General features: G+C 43.8%; 1 protein-coding gene across 1 annotated transcript in view; it reads left to right on the top strand.

The window, feature by feature from the left end:
• LRP1B (LDL receptor related protein 1B) overlaps positions 1 to 23,754 on the top strand; it is a 3,669,685-nt gene that overhangs the window by 3,590,672 nt on the left and 55,259 nt on the right. The window contains exon 87 of the mRNA XM_086955170.1: positions 16,696 to 16,800. Within this exon, the coding sequence (XP_086811296.1) occupies positions 16,696 to 16,800 (105 nt within the window). The remainder of the gene's footprint in view (positions 1 to 16,695; positions 16,801 to 23,754) is intronic.

Below are 23,754 nucleotides of genomic sequence, written 5' to 3'. Positions count from 1 at the left end.
TCTCCAGCTGGGCTCCTCTCCCTGCCGGCCACGCCCCCAACACAGCAGGACTTAACGAGCTCCTCCAGGCTTCACCAGTGGATTGCTCACCTGGACACCGCGCTCCGCGCATTGACTTGCACACCTCCTGGATTTAGCCTTCCTTCAGCCCCCACGCCTCGCCGGACCCGCTTCGCGGGTCCCGCATCGTGGATTGAGGCTGTTTGCATCTTGGGGCATTTTTTCACCAACACCGACACCGGCAGGGCTGCGAGGATAGAGCGGAGGACTCCATTGTCCAGGAGTCTCCGCGCGCCCGTCTCCAGCTGGGCTCCTCTCCCTGCCGGCCACGCCCCCAACACAGCAGGACTTAACGAGCTCCTCCAGGCTTCACCAGTGGATTGCTCACCTGGACGCCGCGCTCCGCGCATTGACTTGCACACCTCCTGGATTTAGCCTTCCTTCAGCCCCCACGCCTCGCCGGACCCGCTTCGCGGGTCCCGCATCGTGGATTGAGGCTGTTTGCATCTTGGGGCATTTTTTCACCAACACCGACACCGGCAGGGCTGCGAGGATAGAGCGGAGGACTCCATTGTCCAGGAGTCTCCGCGCGCCCGTTTCCAGCTGGGCTCCTCTCCCTGCCGGCCACGCCCCCTCGGTACAACCTCTAAAAGGAACTACCACTCCCGCGTCGCGGGAGCGCGCGGGAGGGCGCCGGGAGAAGCCCGGGACAAGGGCGGGACCGTCTGTGGCCGTCCGGGGCCGCAGGAGGCCGGGCTGGGCCAGGACATTTCCTTCTCACCTGCAGTAAGCAGTGTCTCTGCTCTTTGTCGTTCGGGATTGTTGCATTGTATTTGTGTTGTTTTCTAATCCCCTAACTTTGTTATTCCATTGTTAACATGAGCCACTCCGCTCCACCAGGTGTAAGTGTCTCTGTCTTGGGTCCCCTTGATAAATTCTTCAAGAAATCTGCCAAGGAGGTCGATATGGACCTGATTTTGGCCGAAAGGAGAGCTGAGCGTAGACGCTCAATTGAGCAGTTAAAGAGTATTCCACTGCCTGTCCTTAATTCTACTAAGGATCTCCCAGCCCATGGTCTGAGCGTTATTGACGCTGACACGACTGATCTCAATCTCACCCCTAGCATATTTAGGTTCCCTGATATTTCTCCGCCGTGTAGTGGTGCTACCAGTGGAGGCCAGCTGATCTGTCCCCCTATAAACCACTCCAGCATAATAGAAATAAATATCCCTGAGTCACATAGTAGGGATGTAGATCCTTCCCCTATGCGGTCCACCTTGTCTCAGGGTTGTTCAGTCCCAGGAGAGACTATGCCGGAGGCGATTGGCCTATCACCAGGTCGATCGCCCAACATAGCTGTAGGGGTGGTTCACTCTCCTCCAAGGAAGAAGAGGCGTAAAGGGGGGGTAAAAAGGAAAGGACGTAGTCACCACATCCCACCCCCACCGAAATCTACCACAAATAGCGTGCTGGGTCCTCCCCCCACAGCAGAGTCCCACCCCACTATTACCGCTGAGCATGCAGCTCCCGTCGTAGTACCTTCTGAGTCAGTGTCTTCAGGGGTGAATGAAGCGACTGTTGACATCATGGGGAAACTCATTAAATCATACATGCTTCCCTTGCTGGAACGTGTAAGGGTTATGGGGGAAAAATTGGACCGCCTTGTGGCGTCCTTTGAATCATCTCAGACCTCAGGCTTGGTTAAGATCAAAAATCCCCCCTGTATCCCTGCAAGCTTATCTCATACTGCAGGTGCATCATCCAAAGCCACTAGTCTGTCCTCCTCCATTTCCACCAAAACACTCACTTCTAAATCTATCAAATCTGTTTCCATATCTAGCAAAGCACCGTTAGTGGTTGCAAACTCTACATCATTAAAACCTCCTGTGGCAGCTACCCCCAGTGTTGCAATTACTAAACCATTGGCCAAGAGGGCAGTACCAGCAAAAAAGAATGGGTTGGGCAAATCTGCTGACACAAATTGTATACAGAAGAAATCTCTACCCTCGAAAAGATTTGTTGACCTGCCACCTGATTCCCTAAACTTTGTTATTGTCATGACAGGTGTGCCACCTTTACAGGAAGGGGACAGGGAAAATGACGATAGTTTAAAAAATAAAGTCATCTTCTGGTTAAAAACAAATAGACCCCTTCCTCCGAACCTTAACGGGGACATCGTCACGGTTAGGAGATGTCAGTGGGTTGGGGTGCGGCCTAAGGACATTGAGGGGGATATTATCATTATCAACTTTAGAGATCATAGGGTAGTATCCCACCTCACAGACTGGTATGTGGGGAACAATGAGGGTGGAATTTCCACAAGGAATTTAGGTTATTTTTACCCCGAAACCCTGACTAACCCACACAAAAGTCAGCTAGGTGGTGCTAGCAAATCTAAAAACCCACCCAAATGGACCAACTTCACGTCAAGCTTCCATGTTCCCCACTTCAACCCGGAATCTTTATATCGCTCATATACCCAATCCACTTACAACTGCCCTCCCCAAACACCGGGCTGGGCGAAGCCATATATTCAGCCTTCTGGTCCTCCTATATCCATGGGAATGCCTTTTTTTAATAATCCTCCGTATCCCTTGATCCCTCCTACACCAGTCTTTAGACAGGCTCTGCAGCCTTCCAGCTTATTTCCAGCCTTTTCTAATCTCAACAGGCCCCCCCATCCTAAGGATCTGTGGAATATTCCTCTAAGAAATTTATACGATCCACTCTCTGGGCTGTCGTCGAACGATTGACAAACTAGGGGGAATAGCATTGACGCCCAGTTTATATCTCCTGTAGGATTGGTTTCGTGTTTCCTCCCTTGTAAGGCTGTAAGTGTTAAAGTTCCTGTTGTTGGTTGTGAGGAAGGTGACCCTGCCCTACCAACTAGGTGGGTTACCTCCCCCCCGCCTCATGACATTCTGCCCTCCTGTGTGGCTTCAGCTACTGGCCCACTCCCAGCACAGGCACTACGGGATGGGGCTTGTAGGTTGCCTAATGCTGGGGTTCCTGCTGTGGTCTCCGTTTCCATTGTAGGTTCCCAACAATCCTGCATATCCTCTCCCGCTGTTGTTACTGCTTTGGGTGCCCAAGCCCCTCCTAAGGGTACCTCACTGGGTTGCTGGAATGTTGCGGGTATAGATTCCTGTATATGTATACCTGATTGGGCTGACTTCATCAGACAAGGTGATGTCTGGTCCTTTCAGGAGACTTGGTCAACTCATCCGGTATATTTTCCAGGTTATCTGAGTTTTAACAAACCCGCAGTTAGAGGGCAAAGAGGCAGGGCTATGGGGGGTCTTACTGTTTGGGTGCGCCAATCAGCAGGAGTCTCTGTTAAAGAAATCCACATTGACTGCCCTGATATCCTCATTGTTAGCCTGAAGCTTAATAGTGGACTGGTTATACTATTGTTTAATGTGTATGCCAGAGGAACTCCGGGGGGTCGTGTTTCAACTACCCTAACACTTTTAGATGAATTCCTTGGCTCTGCACAACAAAAGGGTCATGTGGTGGTTATGGGTGACTTCAATACCTGTTTCGAACCACTAAGTGTGGATGATGGGATGTTAACGGTGGCTGAGGACTCAACTTGGGGTATTCCACAACTAGAGCTAACTCCGATCACTAAATGGTCCCAAAGTGCCACTTTCATTAAAGGCCTATGCCTGAACTGGGGACTGCGTGCCCTAAACGGTCGTACTAGATCGGACAGATTGGGCAACCCAACATTCTTCAATGGAAGATGTAGTAGTCGCATCGACTACATTTTAGTCGATGTAACTATGTGGCCCCTAGTTTCGGATATGGAAATTAGACCTCAGCCTGAAAGTGACCACGAACCTCTTCTAGCTGAACTCAAGGATCTTAGTTTTTCCAAACCCTCTGTGCACCTCCCCAATGTTGTACAAGAGGCCATGGTATTAACTAATGACTTGAGGAGGGTCCGGTGGCCAAAGGTTGCTGTAGACATGGATGCTCGCTCTAAAATAAGATCCCTGGTCTCTGACTCCCTAAGATTAATAGAGCAATGTGATGACCTGAACCAAATATCTCTCAAAATCTCCGATATTCATGCCAGCTTGTTCACTTCCCTTAAGACCTTATTCATTAAAATAGTTGCCAATAAGGGCATTGGAAAACTGAGGAAGCCAGCGAACTGGTTTAATGATGAGTGTGGTACATCTCATTCAAACCTGTTCAAAGCTCTAAAATCTAGAAACACAGCTCTTATTAAATCCTCTAGGAAGGCATACAATATAGCCAAGAGGCGGGCCAAAGCCGCCTGGGATGAAGAACGCTGGGCTCTCCTAGTTGAGGCATGCGGCTCTAGGAATCTTACGCACTTTTGGCACCTCCTTAAATGGGGTAAGTCCCTGGACGATCGACCTAGCCCTGCTTCTGTCGATCAAGAAAAATGGGTGTCCTATTTTGAGGATCAGTTTAGGTGCCTCAGTGAAAGGGAAACTCCCATTGGTTGGCCGCTGTCCTTTGACACCCTTGTGTTTTCAGCCAAGGAGGTTGAAAACGTTCTGAATTCCATCCCCAGGGGTAAAGCTCCCGGCCCGGATTGTATTCCTGCGGATATCTTCCAACAGGATCAAGACCTATGGGTACCCTATCTACTGTTCCTGGCAAACACGCTGGCCAGTGGTGCAAAGGTGCCTGTTTCTTGGGCGGGAGCTGAGATTTTGCCCATCTTCAAGAAGGGTGATCGGTCGGTTGCTTCTAATTACCGGCCGATCAGCCTTATTGACGCTGTTCAAAAGATAGTGTCACGTCTTGTCCTATCCAGGGTTCAGGCCTGGATTGAGGAATATAATATTCTTACCCCTCTCCAAGCTGGGTTTAGACCCCATGTTAGTACCCTGGATCAGGCCTTTCGGTTTATGTTACTACACTGGAAGACGGTCACTCTGGGCAAAGGTAACCTCTATGCGGCCTTCGTAGACCTTAGGTCTGCGTTTGATCTTGTACCAAGGGTTGGGCTTTGGAACAGTCTTTTGGAAATGGGTATGCCTCCCTCTCTAGTTCGTATCATTGTTAACCTTCATGCTGAGACCTACGCCTATGTACGTTGGGGCAAACCTGGTGAGGTGACCAAAAAGTTTCCTGTGCTGAAAGGTGTCAGACAGGGATGTGTTTTGGCTCCAACTCTGTTCTCCCTATATATAAACAGAGTCACCAAGTACTTTGAGGGATGCCCCACAGATGCGCCAAGTTTGGCTGGCATGAAAATCCCTCTGCTCATGTTCGCTGACGACACTCTTTTGATTTCAAGAACCAGACAGGGATTACAGCTTGCACTGTCTAGGTTTGAGAGTTTCTGTAGCGAGCATGAGCTGGAGGTGAACATTGCCAAGACCAAATTCATGGTCATGAGGGGTCACAAGCAGGTCAAGGCTAGGGTAATTATGGGGAATACCCCCTTAGAGCAGACCAAGCATTTTACCTATTTGGGTGTTTCTTTTAGTGACACACTTAACTGGTCTCATCAGATCGAGCTCCTGACCCTGAAACATCAACAGTTGGGTGGAGCTTTGATCAAAGAACATAAAAGCCCTTTTACCAAACCCATGTCCCCGCTGATGAAGATCTATGGTGGGAAGGTTTTGTCAGCAGTGTTATATGGTGCAGAGTTATGGGGAGGTAGCAACCTGGACTCCTTGAAACATGCCCAAAACAAATTCCTAAGGATGGCAATTGGTCTGCCACAATCGACACCTTTAATTCCCCTACTATACGATCTGGGGTGTCACTCGGTGGTTGATTGTGCTCGATTTCGACCGATTTCATTCTGGCGGCGTCTGTGGACAACCCCTGACCTACACCATTATGCTGAAGCCTGTCTGGAGTTAAAAAACTCTCCGGGAGCCCTAAAAATAGGATGGTTCAGAGATCTTAAGGCTACTCTTCTATCTTTGGGCCTCCCTGAGTTGTGGTTGTCGCCTGAGACAACCACATTTCCATCTAAAAGTGAGCTCAAAAAGTGTTATTGGGCCTGGGTGATGCTCAATACCTTTTCAAAAACAAGCCCAAGTAGTCTTACAGGTTTATTTTTGGTGCATAAAGATCTACCCAGGTTAGAGAATTACTGGGAGATCATTACCAAACCCCTAGACCGAAAACTTTTCTTTCAATTCAGATGTGGCACACTCCCTATTGGGGACTTCACCACCAAGTGGGGAAAAGCTAGTCTGGGGTTTTGTGCAAAATGTCAAGGGTCTGGGGAAAGTTTATCTCACATTTTGTTTGTGTGCCCCCAATACTCTGCCCCCAGATCTAAGTGGCTCAAACCAGTCTGTAGCCAACTAGGCACACGTTCGTCAGCCGAGGCCCTGAGACTGTTAAAAACTAATTTGGATCCGATCATTGTGGTGGGGGTAGCCAAGTTCCTAGGCTGGGCCTGGATTATTAGAAGTAGGTTTATTAATCTAAATTAGCTGAGACTGTTTTATCTTATATTACTGTGGTAACCAGTATCTGTATCCTTTTTTTAAATTTTTGTATTCTTCTGCAAGAAGTTATTCGATGCCAATGATTTAATACTGATTTTACTTATGTTACTGTGTTTTTTGTATTTATGTCTTTTATGATGAATTAATCGAATAAAGACTTCTTGAACTGAACTGATATATATATGTCAATATGTTCAGCGCAATGCTTAGTTACATGAATTGCAACAAACATGTTATAGTACAACTTTAAATCTACAAAAGTCACATGCTGGGATTACTGAGAATGTTGACTGCAGTCGGAAAGCCCTAAGCTCCTAAGATAAAGCAGAAAATGTACGTAGAAGTCATGTACCAAGATCCACATGCCAAGTTCCATGGTAAATGCTAAGGCAACAGAATCGGAATTTGAGTGTGTGAGTCTAAAAACAAATAAAGAACTGTGACAGAAAAATCCATCTGTGTACGTGAAAGCATATGCTGAACTACACTCCATGCTAACCTTTGAAACAAACAAACCATACATTTAAAAGTGGGATTTTCCTGCATATTTGATGCCTGTCTAAGGTCACATGATTGGAAGTGGCACTTTGTTTATTCCTCCCAGACAACTGTGCAATAGATAGATTAGGTGTGCCTGAATGGATCATCAACGGTCAGGATAGGAGGCTGAGCTGGGCACAGCCCCACTTGTAACTGAATAGGCAGTGCTCTGCCTTCACACATATGACTTGTCACCCCTGCATTGTTCATGCAGCCAGGTTAGAGTCAGCGGAGGGAAGCAGGAAACTTCAAGCACTTCAAATAGTATTTCTATAAAAACATCTCCTACTTCAAAGAAGGCACCAGGTATTAAACAGAAACCTCAGACCCACTCAGAGGAGTGCCTGCTACTGTGTACTCCACAAGACTGCTTGCTGCACCTGGAAGGATTACCTTGCTGCCTGGAACCTGCCTTGATCCCTCAGAATCCTGACCTGCTGCGTGAGCCCTGCTTTTATCACCTGAACCCAGGATTGCCAAAGTTACTCCAAGGGCTAATTTGCTGTCCTCCTTTTCAGAGCCTCATGGACAGTAAATGCTCCAACCATCTTTAAAACGCACCTGGACCCGCCTGAGTGAGTCCAAACTCCCGAAGTGGTGCCACTCCAGGCTTGGACCCTTGGTGGTGGTGCTGCAGTAGTCCAAAACTTCAAAAATCCGAAACTTGGGAACATTATCGGCTAAACACTGTTCTGGGAACCGATAGAGACTAGGACCAACCGGTCCATCTATCTTCCCTATGTGCATCACTGGTGGGCCTGACTTCACGGTAGCTCACAATGCATTCTTAAATGAAGAAGCAATTCCTGATCAGCAGCTCCTCATCAAAGGGGTATCTGGCCTCCAGGAACTCTCATCTGCTCCAGTCTTCAGCTTCATCTCACCAAAGTCCGAATGTAGAAATTTTCACTGCAACTTTGTCCAGTGGTTCCCTGGCGACCACGCCTCCTCCTCGAACCATTCCTGCAGTCTTGACACAATAAAATGTACTTTCTTAGAACATTTTTCTCATACATTCTTCTTACTCTGAAGGTAAGGGCTGAACAGTCCAAAACTATTTACTTTAACTGTGCCGCTCTCCATAAGGTTGGCTATCTTTTTCTACTTCAATCCATTCTTGCGTGACTAGATGTCCGCAGTTTGCTCTTTGATCTTTTAGCCTCTAGATTTCACTTTAAACTTTAAAAATTAAAAATTCATAACTCTGGTTTTGTTTATTGGACTTTATGTAATTTTGGTGTCAAATGATTTATTAAAATGCACTCTCTTTTTCTAAATTTGTGTGAGATTTTTCACTTTATTACTGATTTATCTTTATTACTGATTGAGTGCTGAATTAAGACTTTACTTTAGTTAAGTCTGACTGCTTTTGTGCCAAGCTAACCGAGGGTTAAGCCCAGGTTAATTTAGAGAGTTTTGTGGTTTTCTTGACGGATTGAGCTTGTTGCCTGACCCGGTCTTTCGTGTTCCCTGCCCCAAGAACACACGGAACACCGGCTGCCTTTTCACACGTCTTTATTACACCATGTACAGGTGCAAATTGAACTCTCCCCCCAGGCTCCTTCTCTTCCCTTTCATGCCATGCCTAACCTTGGGATTCAGTCAGGACAGGCAAGGCAACACAACTTCTCCTCCTTTTGTATTTTGAACGTTCACTGTTTTTCTCACAGTTCTTCAATGAGTCGGTGGGTTTTTTAATGGTTCTTTGTGGTCGACTGGTTAGTGGTCGGCTAGAGAGTGCCCCTGTCTCGAGTCACAGGCCTCCCACACTCATCTGAGTTCTTCATGACTGCTCTCTTCTTGACTTGACAGGTCTGTGTCTCAGTCAGGTTTTCGAGCCTGAGCGTATTTGAAATGTGACACTTTTTGAAATGTGACACGTTTCTGGTTTTTCTCTTGACTCCGGACTCAGCTGTAATCATGGTCCCTTTCCTTCTTGTTACACGAATGGATGGGCATTGTAGCGGCTGTCTGCTTTAGTTTTCCTTTCTTGTCTCCTTCGTGGATGTCTGACGTCTTGGCATGTCTGCAGTGGTCAGTAAATTCTTTAATTTTTGCTTTCTTGGTCTGATCCAGTTCTACCAAGGTCTTGTGGTCAGAGGTCGTGATTCTGGATTGTGTGACAGCATCTGCGGTCGGTATCAGGGTGCGTGGAATTTGCCCGAGCATCAGAGTGGCGGAAAATTGATTTGTAGTGCTGTGTAAGGTGGTCATGTATGCCCATAGTACTTCATTTAGCACTGGCTGATTGTCACAATGAGCTAGTTCAGCTTATTGCATTGTCTTTTTTATGGTTGTCATAAATTATTCTACCATCCCGTTGGCCTGGGGCCACAGGGAAGTAATCTTTCGGTGCTTGAAATTCAGTCGCAAATTCAGCAAATCCCTGTCCATTAAAAGGTGTCCGTTATCAGTCTTCACCACCATGGGAATTCCCCATGCGGCGAATGCTCTGTCAATGACAGGTACGGCAGTGGTCGCTTTGGTAGAAGAGATTTGGTGAGCAATGTTGAAACAGGAGTTTTCATCCATTATGACGATGATGTACTTTCCCAATTTCAGCGGGCCAAAGAAGTCGACGGCTACTTGCTGCCATACACTGTCTGGGAGATCCAACCTCTGCAGGGGGGCATGTGCTTCTTCTCGCCCTTCCAATTGACAGTGTGGGCAGTCTTGGAGTGTGGTCTTTACAATCTGGTCAAGGGAAGGGAACGAGACATGTCCCTCGGTGTCCTTCGTGTGCCAGGTTGACAGTTCCTTGCCTCAATTGGTGAGGGATGACAATCCTCCGATCTCTTAGCAGCAAACAATTGGCACTGATGGAGAGTTCATCCTTGATGTGCTTTAATGACATGAGTTCCTGAGTGTTGATGGAGCCACTCGTCTATGGCTCTTACAGGTGTCTCCACGAATCAGTGCGGACACGATGCATGATATTTTGGAGCTTGGGGTCTTTAGCAGAAGCTTCAACGATGGCTTCTAATGGAACGGCAGGTGGGCAGGTTTGGTCAATGACAAAATGGAGATATTCTTTAGCTACAGAGTGTCGCACTTGCGTTAGAAGTTTGTGGATGCCCCGATATGTAATCTGCCTGATTCTCCACCTTCCCCAGTTTGTGGATGATGGTATACTTGTAATCTTGCAAACAGATTCCCCACTGTTCGATCTGCGGAGGCATCTTCTCCTGGGGATTTCCAAAGATGGTTGTCAGAGCTTGGTGAAGAGTGCTGAGTGTGAAGTGCTTGCCATATACGAAGAAGTGAAAGTGCTTGCACGCCCACACGATCACCAGGTTCTCTTTTCCCGGTTGGGAATAAGCTTTTTCCATGTCAGTTTGGCTGCGACTGGCATATGCAATGTTGTGACGTTGGTCGTCTTCATCATCGTATTGCACCAGAATCGCACCTAACCCAACAGAACTGGCATCCTCCGTGATTTTTGTCTTCCATTTGGGGTTGAAATACACTAAATTGATGGCTGACCTCACAGCTGTCTTGATCTTGTTGAAAGCTTGTTCACACGTGGCTGAACACTGAAAGCTTTGCCCTTGTCGAGTCAGTTCTCGTAGCGGGTCACTGATGGTTAAGTAGTCTTTGATATAACGGGCTCAGTAACTAGCCTTACCCAAGAACGAGCGGACGTCGCTGACATCATATGGCTGTGGAGTGTCCGATAGTGCTGATACTTTCTTGGGGTCAAGTCTCATGCCCTCTTTTGAAGAAAATGTGTCCGTAGAATTTGAGAGTCGACTTGTGAAACTCACATTTGTCTTGATTAAGTGTGATATTGGTGTTGAGGAGGGCGTGACACACCCTGTCCAGCGCTTTGTCCTGATCTTTCTGAGTCTCTCCAAACACCAAGTTATGGTCACGGTAGTTGAATGTGTTTGGGATGTCTTGTATTACATGCCGGATGGCCTCCTTAAAAAGATCCCGAAGTTGAGGCGCTTGTATCTGAACAGTAATTGGTGTGTGGTGAATGTGGTGATGTATCTCGATTTTTCATGCAGCTCAAGTTGGTGGTCTCCCTTGTTGAGGTCCAATTTCAAGAAGACTGTTGCTCCATTTAGGCGTGTGATCATGTCGCTGATGTGAGGTCCTGGGTGCCGCTCCCTTTCGATGGCTGTTAGAAGCTCGCATGTCCACACAAAGGCGTACCTTGTTGTCCTGACCTCTCTTGGGCACGACTACTACTAGCGACACCCATGGAGTGGGACCGGTTGATCTTTCTATGATGTCCGCCTTTAGTAGAGCTTGGTATCGCTTTCAATAGCCTCCAGGGAGTTTTGTATACGTCGCGTGACTCTAAGATGGCCGTTGCGTTGGGACCAAGCTTAATAAATGCAGAATGCCTGACTCCAAAATGGCCGCCAAATCGACTCCTGCATGCTCTCTTCAAAGGGGCATTTTATTGTGCTTACCCCTGGCTTCGTGTGATGTCCCTTTGTGTGGGCTGCAGTTATATGCCTGAGTTTAGTTTCTCCCGGTCACCCGCCACATTAGCGTGCTGGGCTGTTACTCGCACTCTCTCCGGCAGCATAAATGCTCCGCTCTTCACTCGCAGGAGCGTGCGCTTTGTCCGTTAATACTTTAAACTGCAGGAGGTAGAGGGGGTGACTCCCCATCCCACCCTTGTCGCCAAATTTTGTGTTCCCTGTCCCAAGAACACACAGGACACCGGCTGCCTTTTCACTCATCTTTATTACACTGTATACAGGCGTGAACTGAGCTGAACTCTCCCCCCAGGCTCCTCTTTCCTTTGCCATGCATGGTGACACAACACGATCAATACCCATCCAACCAACAACTAAATTCCTCAGAATGCCCTAAAAAGCTTGAACCTCTTTCATGCTTTATTTTTTTCGATTACATTTCTTCCAAACATTACCATGTCTCTTAAAAAGATAGGGCTGTGCAAATTCTTCTCAACCCTCCTGTTAATTCTGCAAACCAGTACCAAAAAAAGTATATACTATTTTCAAGAGCGTGTGCTATTACCAACCTTTAAATATTGTACCTCTGAGTAAAAACTAAAAAATATATTTTGACTCAAATTCTAAGCACATTGCACTTGGTACACAAACTATTCTGAGGAGTGCCAAACAACAAAAGTACTAGAAAGAGCAGGCAAAAAGATCATTGCCGGGCACCCTTCACCTGAATGGTATGCTGCAAAACAGCCCCATCATTTACCACATATTACTAGTTCATGAGCTATGCCACGCTGTTCAACACAGGTATGGTGGTGGTATTTCCACAACAAGGTGTGGCAGAGAACCGGGATGAGTGTTCTCTAAAAATGTCCTTGAGCACAACAAATATACTATGTTTACTATGTATTCCAAAGGGAACTTCGACTCACAAGTTTCCGGGGACCAATTTTAGGAATTTTGCTTCTTCATCACTGTTGTGCTGCAACATTGCCCGAGTCCACACATGTCACTATTTAAGCCTGCTCCTAAGCCATTCATCAGGATTTTACTAGTGCTATTTTTGTCCACAAATATGTGCCTTTAAATCAGATGCCTGTTTATTTTAATTATTGAAGAACCTCCCTGCATCTTCCAATTATAAGAAGCTATCTGTATACTTTGTATATTGTAAGAAGAACTGAAACAATTGTCAACATAAGCAATTTCCTTACAGTTGCAAGTCCTGCACTTGGCCGTAGTTTAATGATTAATGTTCAAATATTGCAGAAGTTATAAAAGCACTATAATGATGTAACATTGTGTGACTTTCCATGCATTAAGTAATTATACCTCATCTAATTCCACTATTGAAATCCAAAAAAGTAGAGAAAATGCTTAATCTACTAAAATGGTTCTTTATAAAATGTCCATAATGGAAACCCTCCTCTTAAATAATTGTTATTGGATGGGCCAAGGTCACTGTTAATGAAAGTCGTGATTGGCTCTAAGTGTGAAGGCACTTCTTTTACTTCTGCTGTGATAATAGGCGCATGACCAAAAGGGAGTGAGATAATTGATGCCTGAAAGCTGTTACATAAAGTGTGACAAAAGTACATGGCATCTGTTGTCTTCCAGGAGCTGTGAAAAGGTCATGTGAAGTGGGCGTAAAAGGAAAATGGGTTATGATTACTTGTATGAGGCTTCTGCCTTTTATACCATTTCAATGCTTCTTATAGAACACTTTACTTTCTACTGACAAAGGCCACTGTTTGAAGTAGTATTTATTTCCTGACTCATGGCGGTTAAAACTCGATAGCTGTTACAAAGATTTGCCAAAAGGTTAAGACAATCACAATCAGCTTGGAGCTGTACACATCAAAGCAATCTGTCATTTAAAAGGGTCTAAAGGAAAACAAAAGTGTTATCATTGTAATCTACATGTGACAATATGTCACCACTGTGCTTCTTGTGTACTATTACCATTCATTCAGAGACTTTCATGTTCATATCTATAAGAATGGAAAATCTATTGTTTACTTGAATAACATCAAGTAATGAGTCTTTTATAAGGGATAGGCAAATGTCCCAATCTTCCCCCAGCGACCAAGACTTCCATAACCTACTGGCATTGTGTGCTGCAGAGGATTAAATGGCACAGTGAGTTGACTGGAGAAACACCTCTATGGTCTGGAACATGGCTGCAACACACCGTGACCCTGACGGGCTTTAGGGCATGGGACATTATAGGAATTTACAAGCAGGGTAACATCTGGGCGGGCAACTCCATGTGTACATTCCAACACCTCAAAGGCATACGAAATGCACAGAACACAATTCTACTGCTAGCTACAAACAAGACATGCCCTTGAGCAGTATCATGGCACTCTGCGAGCCATCCGGGATTATAGCCCCCTCGAGGCTCAGGTGACCAGGGCCATCATAGGTAGAAAAGGGATTTCAACGATATACAGGTCACTAGTTAACAATACCCTGGATCTCATGATACCAGTGAGGAATGAAGGGAGGGCGATGTGGGCAGTTTAGAGAAGGAGGACTGGACAGAAGCACAAATGGCCCAAAGAGTCCTTGCCGTCTCCATGAAACTGAGACTGATTAAACTCAAATACCTACACCAGGTGTACTGTAGCCCATCACAGTAGAGTGAAGGTTGGCCTTGACCCACACTGTCTGAGATGCAGGGGGGCAGTGGGGACTTTCTTTCACGCCATTTGGGAATGCTCCATGCAACAAAGGTACAGGAATGAGATACGTGATATACTGTCTCTGTCATGGAGAGGCCAGTGACTACACAGCCCAAAATGATGCTACTGGGACTTATGGCTGTGTGGGGGGAGGGGCAGCTGAAGCATTAGACTTCTTGGTGCCACATGCTTCCTCCTCACTAAAAGGGTTATAACCCAATAATTGAGGGCTGAGCAGGCACCCCCAGTGAAGGTTTGGACTGATGCAGTGGACTATTGCACCAAGGCCAGAGGAATATGTCTATAAATCAGGAGGTTGCCATCAAAAAGATAGTAAGTTATGGGCCACCTGGACACCCTATTCAACAAACTGTATACATACTTGATTTGAGGTACGAATATGCTTATGTTGTGGTGGGAGCGGGAGTTGGGTGGTGCCATTGATGACATGGTGGAGGTATTAGCATGTGTAGGTTTTAGCTTTGAGGTCTATTCATGCAGTCTAACAATGGCAACGTGAGTGATGAGTGCAAATAAGAATGTAGAATCACACCTTCTGACATAATCATCTGAAAATGCCGGTCTGTTTGCATAATCTTCTGCTCTCTTGGTTTCAATTTCTTCTCTTGAAGCTTTAAATTCTGATCTCACATCACTCTCATAATTATACACATGAGTCCATCAGCCACACATTCTTTTGAGTAAAAAAGTTAATTTTCCTTATTTCAAACTTTACGCTGCTAAGTTTTTCTCCAACCTTCTGACAGTAGGTGTCTTGGCCCACAAATCACAACGCTAATTATCACCATGTTGCCACAACTCAATTTCTTGATACCAGAGTTCAAATTGCTCTCCCTTGATGAAGCAGGTTCCAGTTTCAGTCAATGCGCAAATTTTCTAAATCCATGCATCATTCTCCTGACTCCTCGATATTTGCAGTGAGAGAAAAGGGAGTCCTCCTTGACTAAATTGAACGTTCCAAAAGGAAGGTAGCATGAACAATAGCAATACATGATTACCAATGCCATTTCTTCACTGCTGTTTTGACTGTCTTTCATCTTTAGTTCAATTTCCTCTGTTATATCCTTTCCACACACCTCCTATCCCTTCCTGCAATAATTGCTTATTTTCTGTTCAAACTGTTGAAACATTTCCTATTGACTCTGTTCTCCAAAAAGTAAACTTCCACAAGAGACAATGAGCTTCTTTTTTAGCATTACGTTTTTCAAATGCTAATCAAATATTCCATGACGAGTCAAAATCACGCTAATATCCCACCAGGGATTTGAAGATCTTTGTGAACAGGCTAGCAATTAATTTGGTCAGGCCTACACAAGACTCCCAAAATCTGTACCAAAATAGTACTGTGTAAGAAAACAATGCCACATGGTCTGTATACAGATGTCACAATAGGGGTGATCTATGTCAGTCTCCATTAAATGTACCCCCAACATGTTACACAGTTGAAGACACAGGTTATGAAGTGTGTGTTAATTAATGTAAGAGTTTGACACATGTTGTGAAATGAGACTACAAAAGATTATAGCGATAAATATCGCTATGTTGGCTTAGCGGCAATATTTTTATCGCTGAGGTGCGGTGATTTTTATCTCTTAGGACCTTGCTATTATCAAGGTTTATCTCCTAAGCGATAAAAATTGGCCAAAATGCATGAATATCGCCGAAAAGTCAGCGATATTCATGCATTACCGAGCTAATGCTCTTAGCCATGTTATCCACCTACCATTGGATAACATGGCTAAGAACTGCTCAGGGGCAGGTGTTAGCTTTTGGAGATATTTGCGCTTAGCGCGAATATCTCCAAAAGTTGGTAATAGGAGATAGCGATGTTAGCGACTGTTTTCAATCGCTAACATCTTGACACGCCCAATATGCATGTCATTAGTGATAAATATCACTGACATGCAAAGTGGGGCCCAAGATGGTCGCTATCTCCTACTAGCTGTCGCTAACTGGTGTTAGCCACAGCTAGGTAATAGGGAGATAATTTTATCCCCGCTTTCTTGGCATTTAAAGCCAAAAAAGCGGAGATAAACCCCCTTGATAATATGCCCCTATGTTAGTAACTCATTGATTTCTTAGCACGAAAATTCAGCTGAAACACCAAGGGCATGTTGCAAATGGTTATGGTATGATGGCATGATATCAGGACATTGTGCCAATCTGGTACAGCAATGTGTAGTTGCCTTTGCAATAAATGGATGCTTTACACCTAGGATCGGTATTATCATAAAATGGTCTAAATCTACCCATCATACATTATCCATGACTGATAATCATAGACTGATGTTTAGAGCATACAAACGTGTATCAGACATGTGTACTAAATGAGATTTTGGGGGAAATATGGCAATATCGCTCATAGGAATGGATCCTGTGTAATAGAGGTTTTATCCAGTTAATATTGTTGTGCAAACTATGGGTTGATTATTGTTTCTCCTTCAGCTTCCGCATCGGCCCTGGTGAGATTACCTTTTTCATCTATTGAGAACCCAGTTCTAACAATTCATAATAACATTTATGAGGATTGTATTGACATTGTCTTCTTCTTTATCATCACAGTTGTTCTAATGGAAAGATTGCATCGAGCTGTCAGTTATGTGATGGCTACTGTTATAACGGAGGCACTTGTCAGCTGGACCCTGAAACAAACATACCTGTCTGTGTGTGAGTATCTTTTGTGGAACGATCTGCTATTCTGTGAAAAGCACGATAGTTGAAAGCATGATTATGATCATTTGTAAGTGATTGTTAATGTCTACCTATAAAGAAAAACAATATCGCTAGGTGTATACAATGGTATGAAGGAAATATGAAATAAATGCAGATGGGAAACAATGCAGAGTTTTTCATGATTTAGTAATTCCTTATGCAAATAAATCCCTTCAATGCATACATTATCACTGTGAATTCGATTTTTAAGATTCTTTAATGAGGATCACTGGCTGCTACACTGGCTCATGAGATGTTTTGTCATTCATGAAACTCCACAAATGAGAATTATCATCTGCCATTGCTAGACTGGTGTCTGCACCAGCTCCTGCTCTCCATGAAATGACATACGAATATTATAAATTTAGTATCAGGTGGCTAGCTGGTAAATTATACGTCCCTTTTAGCCTAAAATAGACACAGTACTCTATTAGAGAATGTTTTACCCATAAATCTCCTCTTTGAGTTTGTGCCCCCATTATGAGAGGAGGATGGCTGTCAGAATGCATTGTTTGTACACATTATTAATAGTGTTACTGTAGCACATCCTTTTCATTATTAGATATTCGTTATTACTGTTTTGCAATTGTTTCTGCTGATTGAGTACTGTAAAACAGTCTGCAATACATGATTTTGGTTGTGTGTTAATATTCACATTATTGATGTTTTGCTGCTAGTGACAAGAGCCCGTCCCATTTTTTTTAATTTATCATGTTACCAGTTATGTGTGTAAAGAGTTTAAAAAAATGTTCAAGCAAAAGGCAGAGTATTTATTTTAGCTGTATTTTACTAAAATTCTGCAGATGCTCTGTTGGGTATAAAAGTCAGCGCTGTGACCAGAAAGTGAACCCTTGTGATTACTACTGTCAGAATGAGGGAATTTGCACTTTAACTGCGTTTAATGAACCGAACTGCAAGTAGGTTTAACCTTCCACTTAACGCTGCACATTATCGGGTATCATTTCAGGCTACATTTCATTGAGCCTTGCTTCGAATCATGCACATTTACATGCATTCCGCAATTGGTGTTTAATCGGGCTCAGTTGTGCTTTGTGCTTTGTGCTTTGTCGTTTACTTCATTGAAAAGAATATGTTGTAAATAGGGTTGTTGCTGTCTATTTATATGGAAGAGTCATGCAGCACAGCTTGTTTCGGCTGCTCTGCTGAAACTAAATCATAATTAATGATAGTTTTTGAGTTGCTTAACCACTATGTAATATTAATTCATATATGCGAGATAGACTGCTAAAAATTCTAGATGAATATATATTCTAATATTCGTTTTAACATTTCATGAAACAGATTACTTAAAAAACGAAACGATGTTGCTACTTTAAACTGGTTGTTTGTACTTTATTGCTCGTTTGTGTGAAAAATCTAAATTTTAAACGTGTTTTCAATGTCATTTTGTTCAACTCTGTACTTTTATTGTATTTGATGTCTCTATGATTGAGAGAAGGTTTCAAATATTCTTGTTAAATTGGGCGAAATTAGCAAAAAAACTGTTTACAAAGTATGCTGCATTGGTTGGCAAAATGAGATGCAGCCCGCGCTACGAAATTCATTTTTTTATGAAATTGTTTACTTACCTCCAATTATACATACTCCAGTTTTTAGCATCCCCCACCCTGCCTTTCGCCCCACCGCAACTCCCTCCACCTGCGGCGGCTGGATATTTGACCCAGATCAGCTCATGAAGGGCTCTCTGGGGGGGGGGTCATGAACTTCACTAGCACAAATGTCATTGTAGTTGGTGACCTCAACATTCACTTTGATTGTAAAAAAATTTCTACAGCCACATTAGAGGATCTTGAAGCAATAGAGATTAAGCTCATTAATGATGTGGCCACATATAGAGCAGGACATTTTCTCAGGCCCTTGTTTTCAAATTTGCAGGGCATTCACACTAACTCACCAATTTCCCTGGTGTGGTTAGACCACCTGGCAGTACCATTCTACTTCGATTTCCCATTCACATACAGCAACCAAACACATGTCAAATCCTCAACATTGAGGAAAAGGTCCAAAATTGATATGTTAGCCTTGGACCTCAGGCTAAACACAAGTGGCCCAATGATGAGCCATGCAGTGGAGACAGACTCACCCACAAATAACAACTGGCTGTGAGCATCAACTGATGCTGTATTACCTTTGACCCAAATCACACATCACAGAACATTTCCCCCAGCACCATGGCTTAGCGATGACAAAAGGAAGTACAAACACCTAGATTGAATTTGGCAGAGATCCTATGTTGAAAGTGAAGAAATCATTATAAACAAACGCCGAAGAGCTATAACAATAATTGACGTACTTCCAGAGCTTTTTTTTTCTCACACAAAATCATTAAAGCTAAAAACAGCCTGAAAACATTGTTAGGTGGTAAAAAGCCTGTCAGACCCTGCCAAGATATCCCCCCTACTCTTTCTCACACAACTCCAAAGCGATGACCTGGCCTGTTCTTTCATTAAAAAAGTGGCTGAATTTCAAGACTTCATGACTTTAGCTGACTCTTCAGATAACACTAGTAAGGAGGACATTGTAGTGTATACTTGGATACCTCTTTCCCCACCACTATCCCATATAGCTCTCTGGATGGCTTAAGAGAAAGTAGATGTGTGTATCAGAGCCCCCTGCTACTGCTATCAGTTCCCAGGACAGAGGAACACAATTTTATGTACAAATCCCTTGGGAACTAATTGTTTACTTAGCATTGTGTTGAAAAAATGCTTATTCATTATTATGAAGGTCAGGTATACATATGGAAGCAAAAATAAAACATAATGTCATTTTTTCAAAATATGTCTAAAATCAATGATATAAAATGTCTGTAAGATTACATGACAGATTAAAAGCAGAATAATTCATAACATACATACCTCTCATCTAAACAAACCCACCATAGTCAAATCATAAACTATACTACTTCAATGTACAAAATAGGACCCGATTCACAAAAGTAAACTGAGACGAAAGTCTTACTTTATGACTTTTGGTATTCACAAAGAGCATTTACTAGTTATAAGGTATACCTCTCATCTAAATGGACATACCATAGTCAAAGCATAAACTGTATGAATTTAATGTACAAATATAACTTAGATACAAATCTTACAATAATAGAGGCGATTTTTAATAGGATCACATCTAGTGGTTGAAAGAAATAGTTTTTTAATCCGTTAATACAATGGATAATAGAATAGAATATACGGTCTGAAAGACAATGTATTGGCCTCGATCATTGATGAAGAACGGATGAAAAAAATATTTCTGACAACCACTAGATGTTATTTTATTAGAAAATGCCTTTATTATTGTAAGATTTGTATCCAAATGATCAAATAGCACCATACTATATTTGCACATTGAAGTGGTATAGTTTATTGTTTGGCTATAGAAAGTCTGTTTAGATGAGAGGTATGTCTGGTATGCATTATTCTGTTTCTGATCTGTCATGTAATCTTAACACAATGCTAAGTAAACAATTAGTTGCCTAGGGATTTGTGCATGCAATTAAGAGAAAGCACAACCTGGAACCCATCAGGACACCATCAGGGACTGGCTAAGGGAGAACACCCCTTGAGTCCCCCTCTCCCCCATCCCCGGATGTGCTGGGTAAAGATGCACATCTGGATCTAGAGATTTTCATAGAACTCTTAAATAACATAAAATCAGGCTCCTTCCTAGACCCACTACCTCCCATGTTTCTGAGTAAGCTGGACCCTCACGTGCTGGGACATCTAGCACTGTATCTGAACTCCTCTCTAAGACAAAGGTATGCTCCCAAAGCATGGAAGCAAGCCATGGTGGGGCCACTGCTGAAATAGCCAAAGCTAAGCAGCACCAACTAGGCAAAATACAGACCCATTTCCCTTTTTCCAATACTGACTAAGATTTTTGAAAAATACATAAATAAGCAGCTCATAATGCTTATTGTTTCCAATGATCTTCTTCACCAGTCCCAATCAGTCTTTAGACCCGGATACAGTACAGACGTAACTCTACTTGGGAGTGGCAGAAGTTCTTAAAGCCCTGATGGACAGAGGCATCACCCCCACTCTGATTCTATTTGGCCTAAGTGCAATCTTTGACAAAGTTAGTCATAACATATTTCTGCAAAGATTAGAAGACATAAGAGTGTGGGTCACCACCTTGAAATGGTTTATGCTTCTTCTGCAATACCTCTGCTTGCAAGTCCACGCAAAATAACATTGATCACCGATCTAACCACTATCTTGTGGGGTACCTTAGGGCTCGACACTCAGCCCAAACATGTATAATGTTTATTTACGCTCTCTGCCTGACATTGTAGAGAGCTTTGGTTTGACTCTTTACTCATACACCAATGAAACATAAAATTTGGGTGCCTTAAATACCTGCCTATCAAAAGTATTGGCCTGGATTATTTACGAACCATCTGAAAGAGAATGGTGACAAATCCAATGTTCTGGAGCTAGGCAACCAGCTTTGGGATCCTCATCTATGGTTTCGAGTCTTGGACTGTGTCCCACTTCAGTAGCAGCTTCTAAGAATTTGGGCATCTGGCTAGATAGCGAGCTCTCAATGAACACCCAGATCACTAAGCCAGCGTCCTCCTGCTTTGGAATGCTTAGATGGCTGAGAAAGATTCTTGACTGTCTCCGGTCCTCAACACATTGAACAGCAACACAGGCATTGATCTTCTCCTGTTAGGACTATGGAAACATCCTGTATCTTGGTGTTATGAAGGGTGCACTCAAGAAACAATGGCTAATACAAAATGCGGTTGTAAAGCTGCTTCTAAAGCTAACAAAATTCACCCCCACAGCTAAGCTTTTGCATGAACTCCACTTGCTGTCAGTGGAAAGAATGATTAATTTCAAAACATTATAGACCTCCTTTATGAGGCCTCTTGTAGCACAGGAACATCACTTCAGCACACGTTTCACAGTGCATGTCACATTCAGCACAAATAGAAAGAGCAAATCACCTGTATTGATTGATTTTGTGCAGGAAAGGAGACCGTCCGTTTCTGCTCAAAATCAACCAGCGGCAACACAGGCACCCTTGCACCATGGTGCAAGGAAGCCTGCATTGACCCATGGCAGTCAATTGTGTGCCAGTGCAATGGAAAAGGACAGGAATACACAATTTCTCAAAGATATGGCACGTTCCTGCCCTTTTGTTTAGATGTAGGGCAGCGCACAACTTGCTACTCTGCCCTACGTCAAAACCTCATGAATAAGGCCCTATGTTACATGCACAAACTCCAATCTAACACAGGCTAGCAATATTTTAGACATCTGGTATCACCTTCATTCTCTACGACCTAACAATTCCAACCTTTCCTCAGTTTCTAGAGTAAGAAGATCTTGCCAAGGTGGTCATGTGTTCTGCTACCTACGGCCCAAACTATGGAACGCAATGCCACAATCACCTAGATCCTGTCAGTATCTCTCCATTTTATGGAAACAACTGAAAACCTAGTTGTTTGAATAAATTATCCTATTACTCTTTTTTATTGTGGGTAGCTGCTCACTCAACAAAACATCAATATTATTATTAATAATAATAATAATAATAATAATAATAATAATAATAATAATAATTGAAAGGGACCAGGGTGAGAACTTTCCATTCATAGTTAAGTGCAAAGGGGGACCTGGGGAAGAGAATCATTTTGTCCCCCAGGCTCTCTGTAGCTAGTTTTTCATCAGGCCAGTGAGAGGGTGAGATGGCACCAGAAACTATTTAATGTAACTGGGCAATATGGGACTGCTCATTTCCCAAATCACATCTCTGGCTGGCACACAAGCTACTTTCAAGGTGGGAAGATAGATGGTCATGTAGAGAGGGGTAAATCCCAATTTCCTACATTTATATGATAGAAAACTAGGATACAGCCAGGCAATGTCAGAATTCCAACCCTGCATTCCCACACTTCTTCCAAAGGAATCTAGTCTCCCATTTGTAGGTGGACCTAAGGCCCGCCATTGAGCCAGACCAAAACTGTAACTATGTGAAGATATCATTGACACAACACTGACTGCAGATGATTCGAGTAGTGACTGGTTCCTGTATGGTGTGACAGGCCCAACCACAGAAGTAAGGTACTGCTTTTATTGAGAGAAATGTAGGAATGTTGATTTAATTTTCTTGTCAGAGCCTCTTTTAGAGGGCCCTGGGGCCCAACCATGGTGGTTGAGACATTTTACTCATGATGTCACTGGGCATGACCTAGTGTGAATCGTGGTAGACTTGTCCAAGTACCCCTCACAAAGGCCAGTGAACACAACTCACATCGGTACGAACAATAAACCGATTTCCAGCCAAATACTTGCTTTTATAGGAAACATTTGAATTTTATTTCTAACTCTACACATCCAAAGAGATGTAACATTCAAATACAGCACACAATTCCCTTGAAGTTGGGACTCTAGCAGTTGTCAGGTGAATCCCTGCCCACTCTCCTTCATGAAACGGTCTGGCTTATTCCCCATTCAGTGGTGGATGCAGCAAGGGAATGCACACTATTAGGCCATACACAAGAGCTACCGTTGACTCTTCCGGGCTTTAGTCATAATCGTCTATGGTACCACAGCATCTTCAGCAGTAAATCCCCCAGGGTCCCAAAGACCCTAGTTCAAGTCTTACCCACTCCTGCAGAATGAAAGCAACTAGTAGTACAGCGGGTGCCCACAGCGTGGCACTCTCGAGATCAAAACCTGCTCAGAGAAGTCAGGCTGCTCGTGGTACATGTGGCAGTGTCAGGTGGGTGTAGGCTCACTCTCCAAAGTGGCAGGGCTGCTCTCCATAGCGATCCGAGCAGCTTCCAACTCACGGCAATTCAGTTAGTTAAGTTCACCCTGGGGGGTGTTGCAAGGATTGCTGCTCATACACAGAACTGTGCCCAGAGACCTAGGCCATTAG

The sequence above is a fragment of the Lissotriton vulgaris genome, chromosome 2_1 (assembly GCF_964263255.1).
Source record: "Lissotriton vulgaris chromosome 2_1, aLisVul1.2, whole genome shotgun sequence".
NCBI classification, from domain to species: domain Eukaryota; kingdom Metazoa; phylum Chordata; class Amphibia; order Caudata; family Salamandridae; genus Lissotriton; species Lissotriton vulgaris.
Note: the sequence above shows the minus strand (reverse complement) of the source record. Positions and strands in the feature narration are given on the sequence as shown.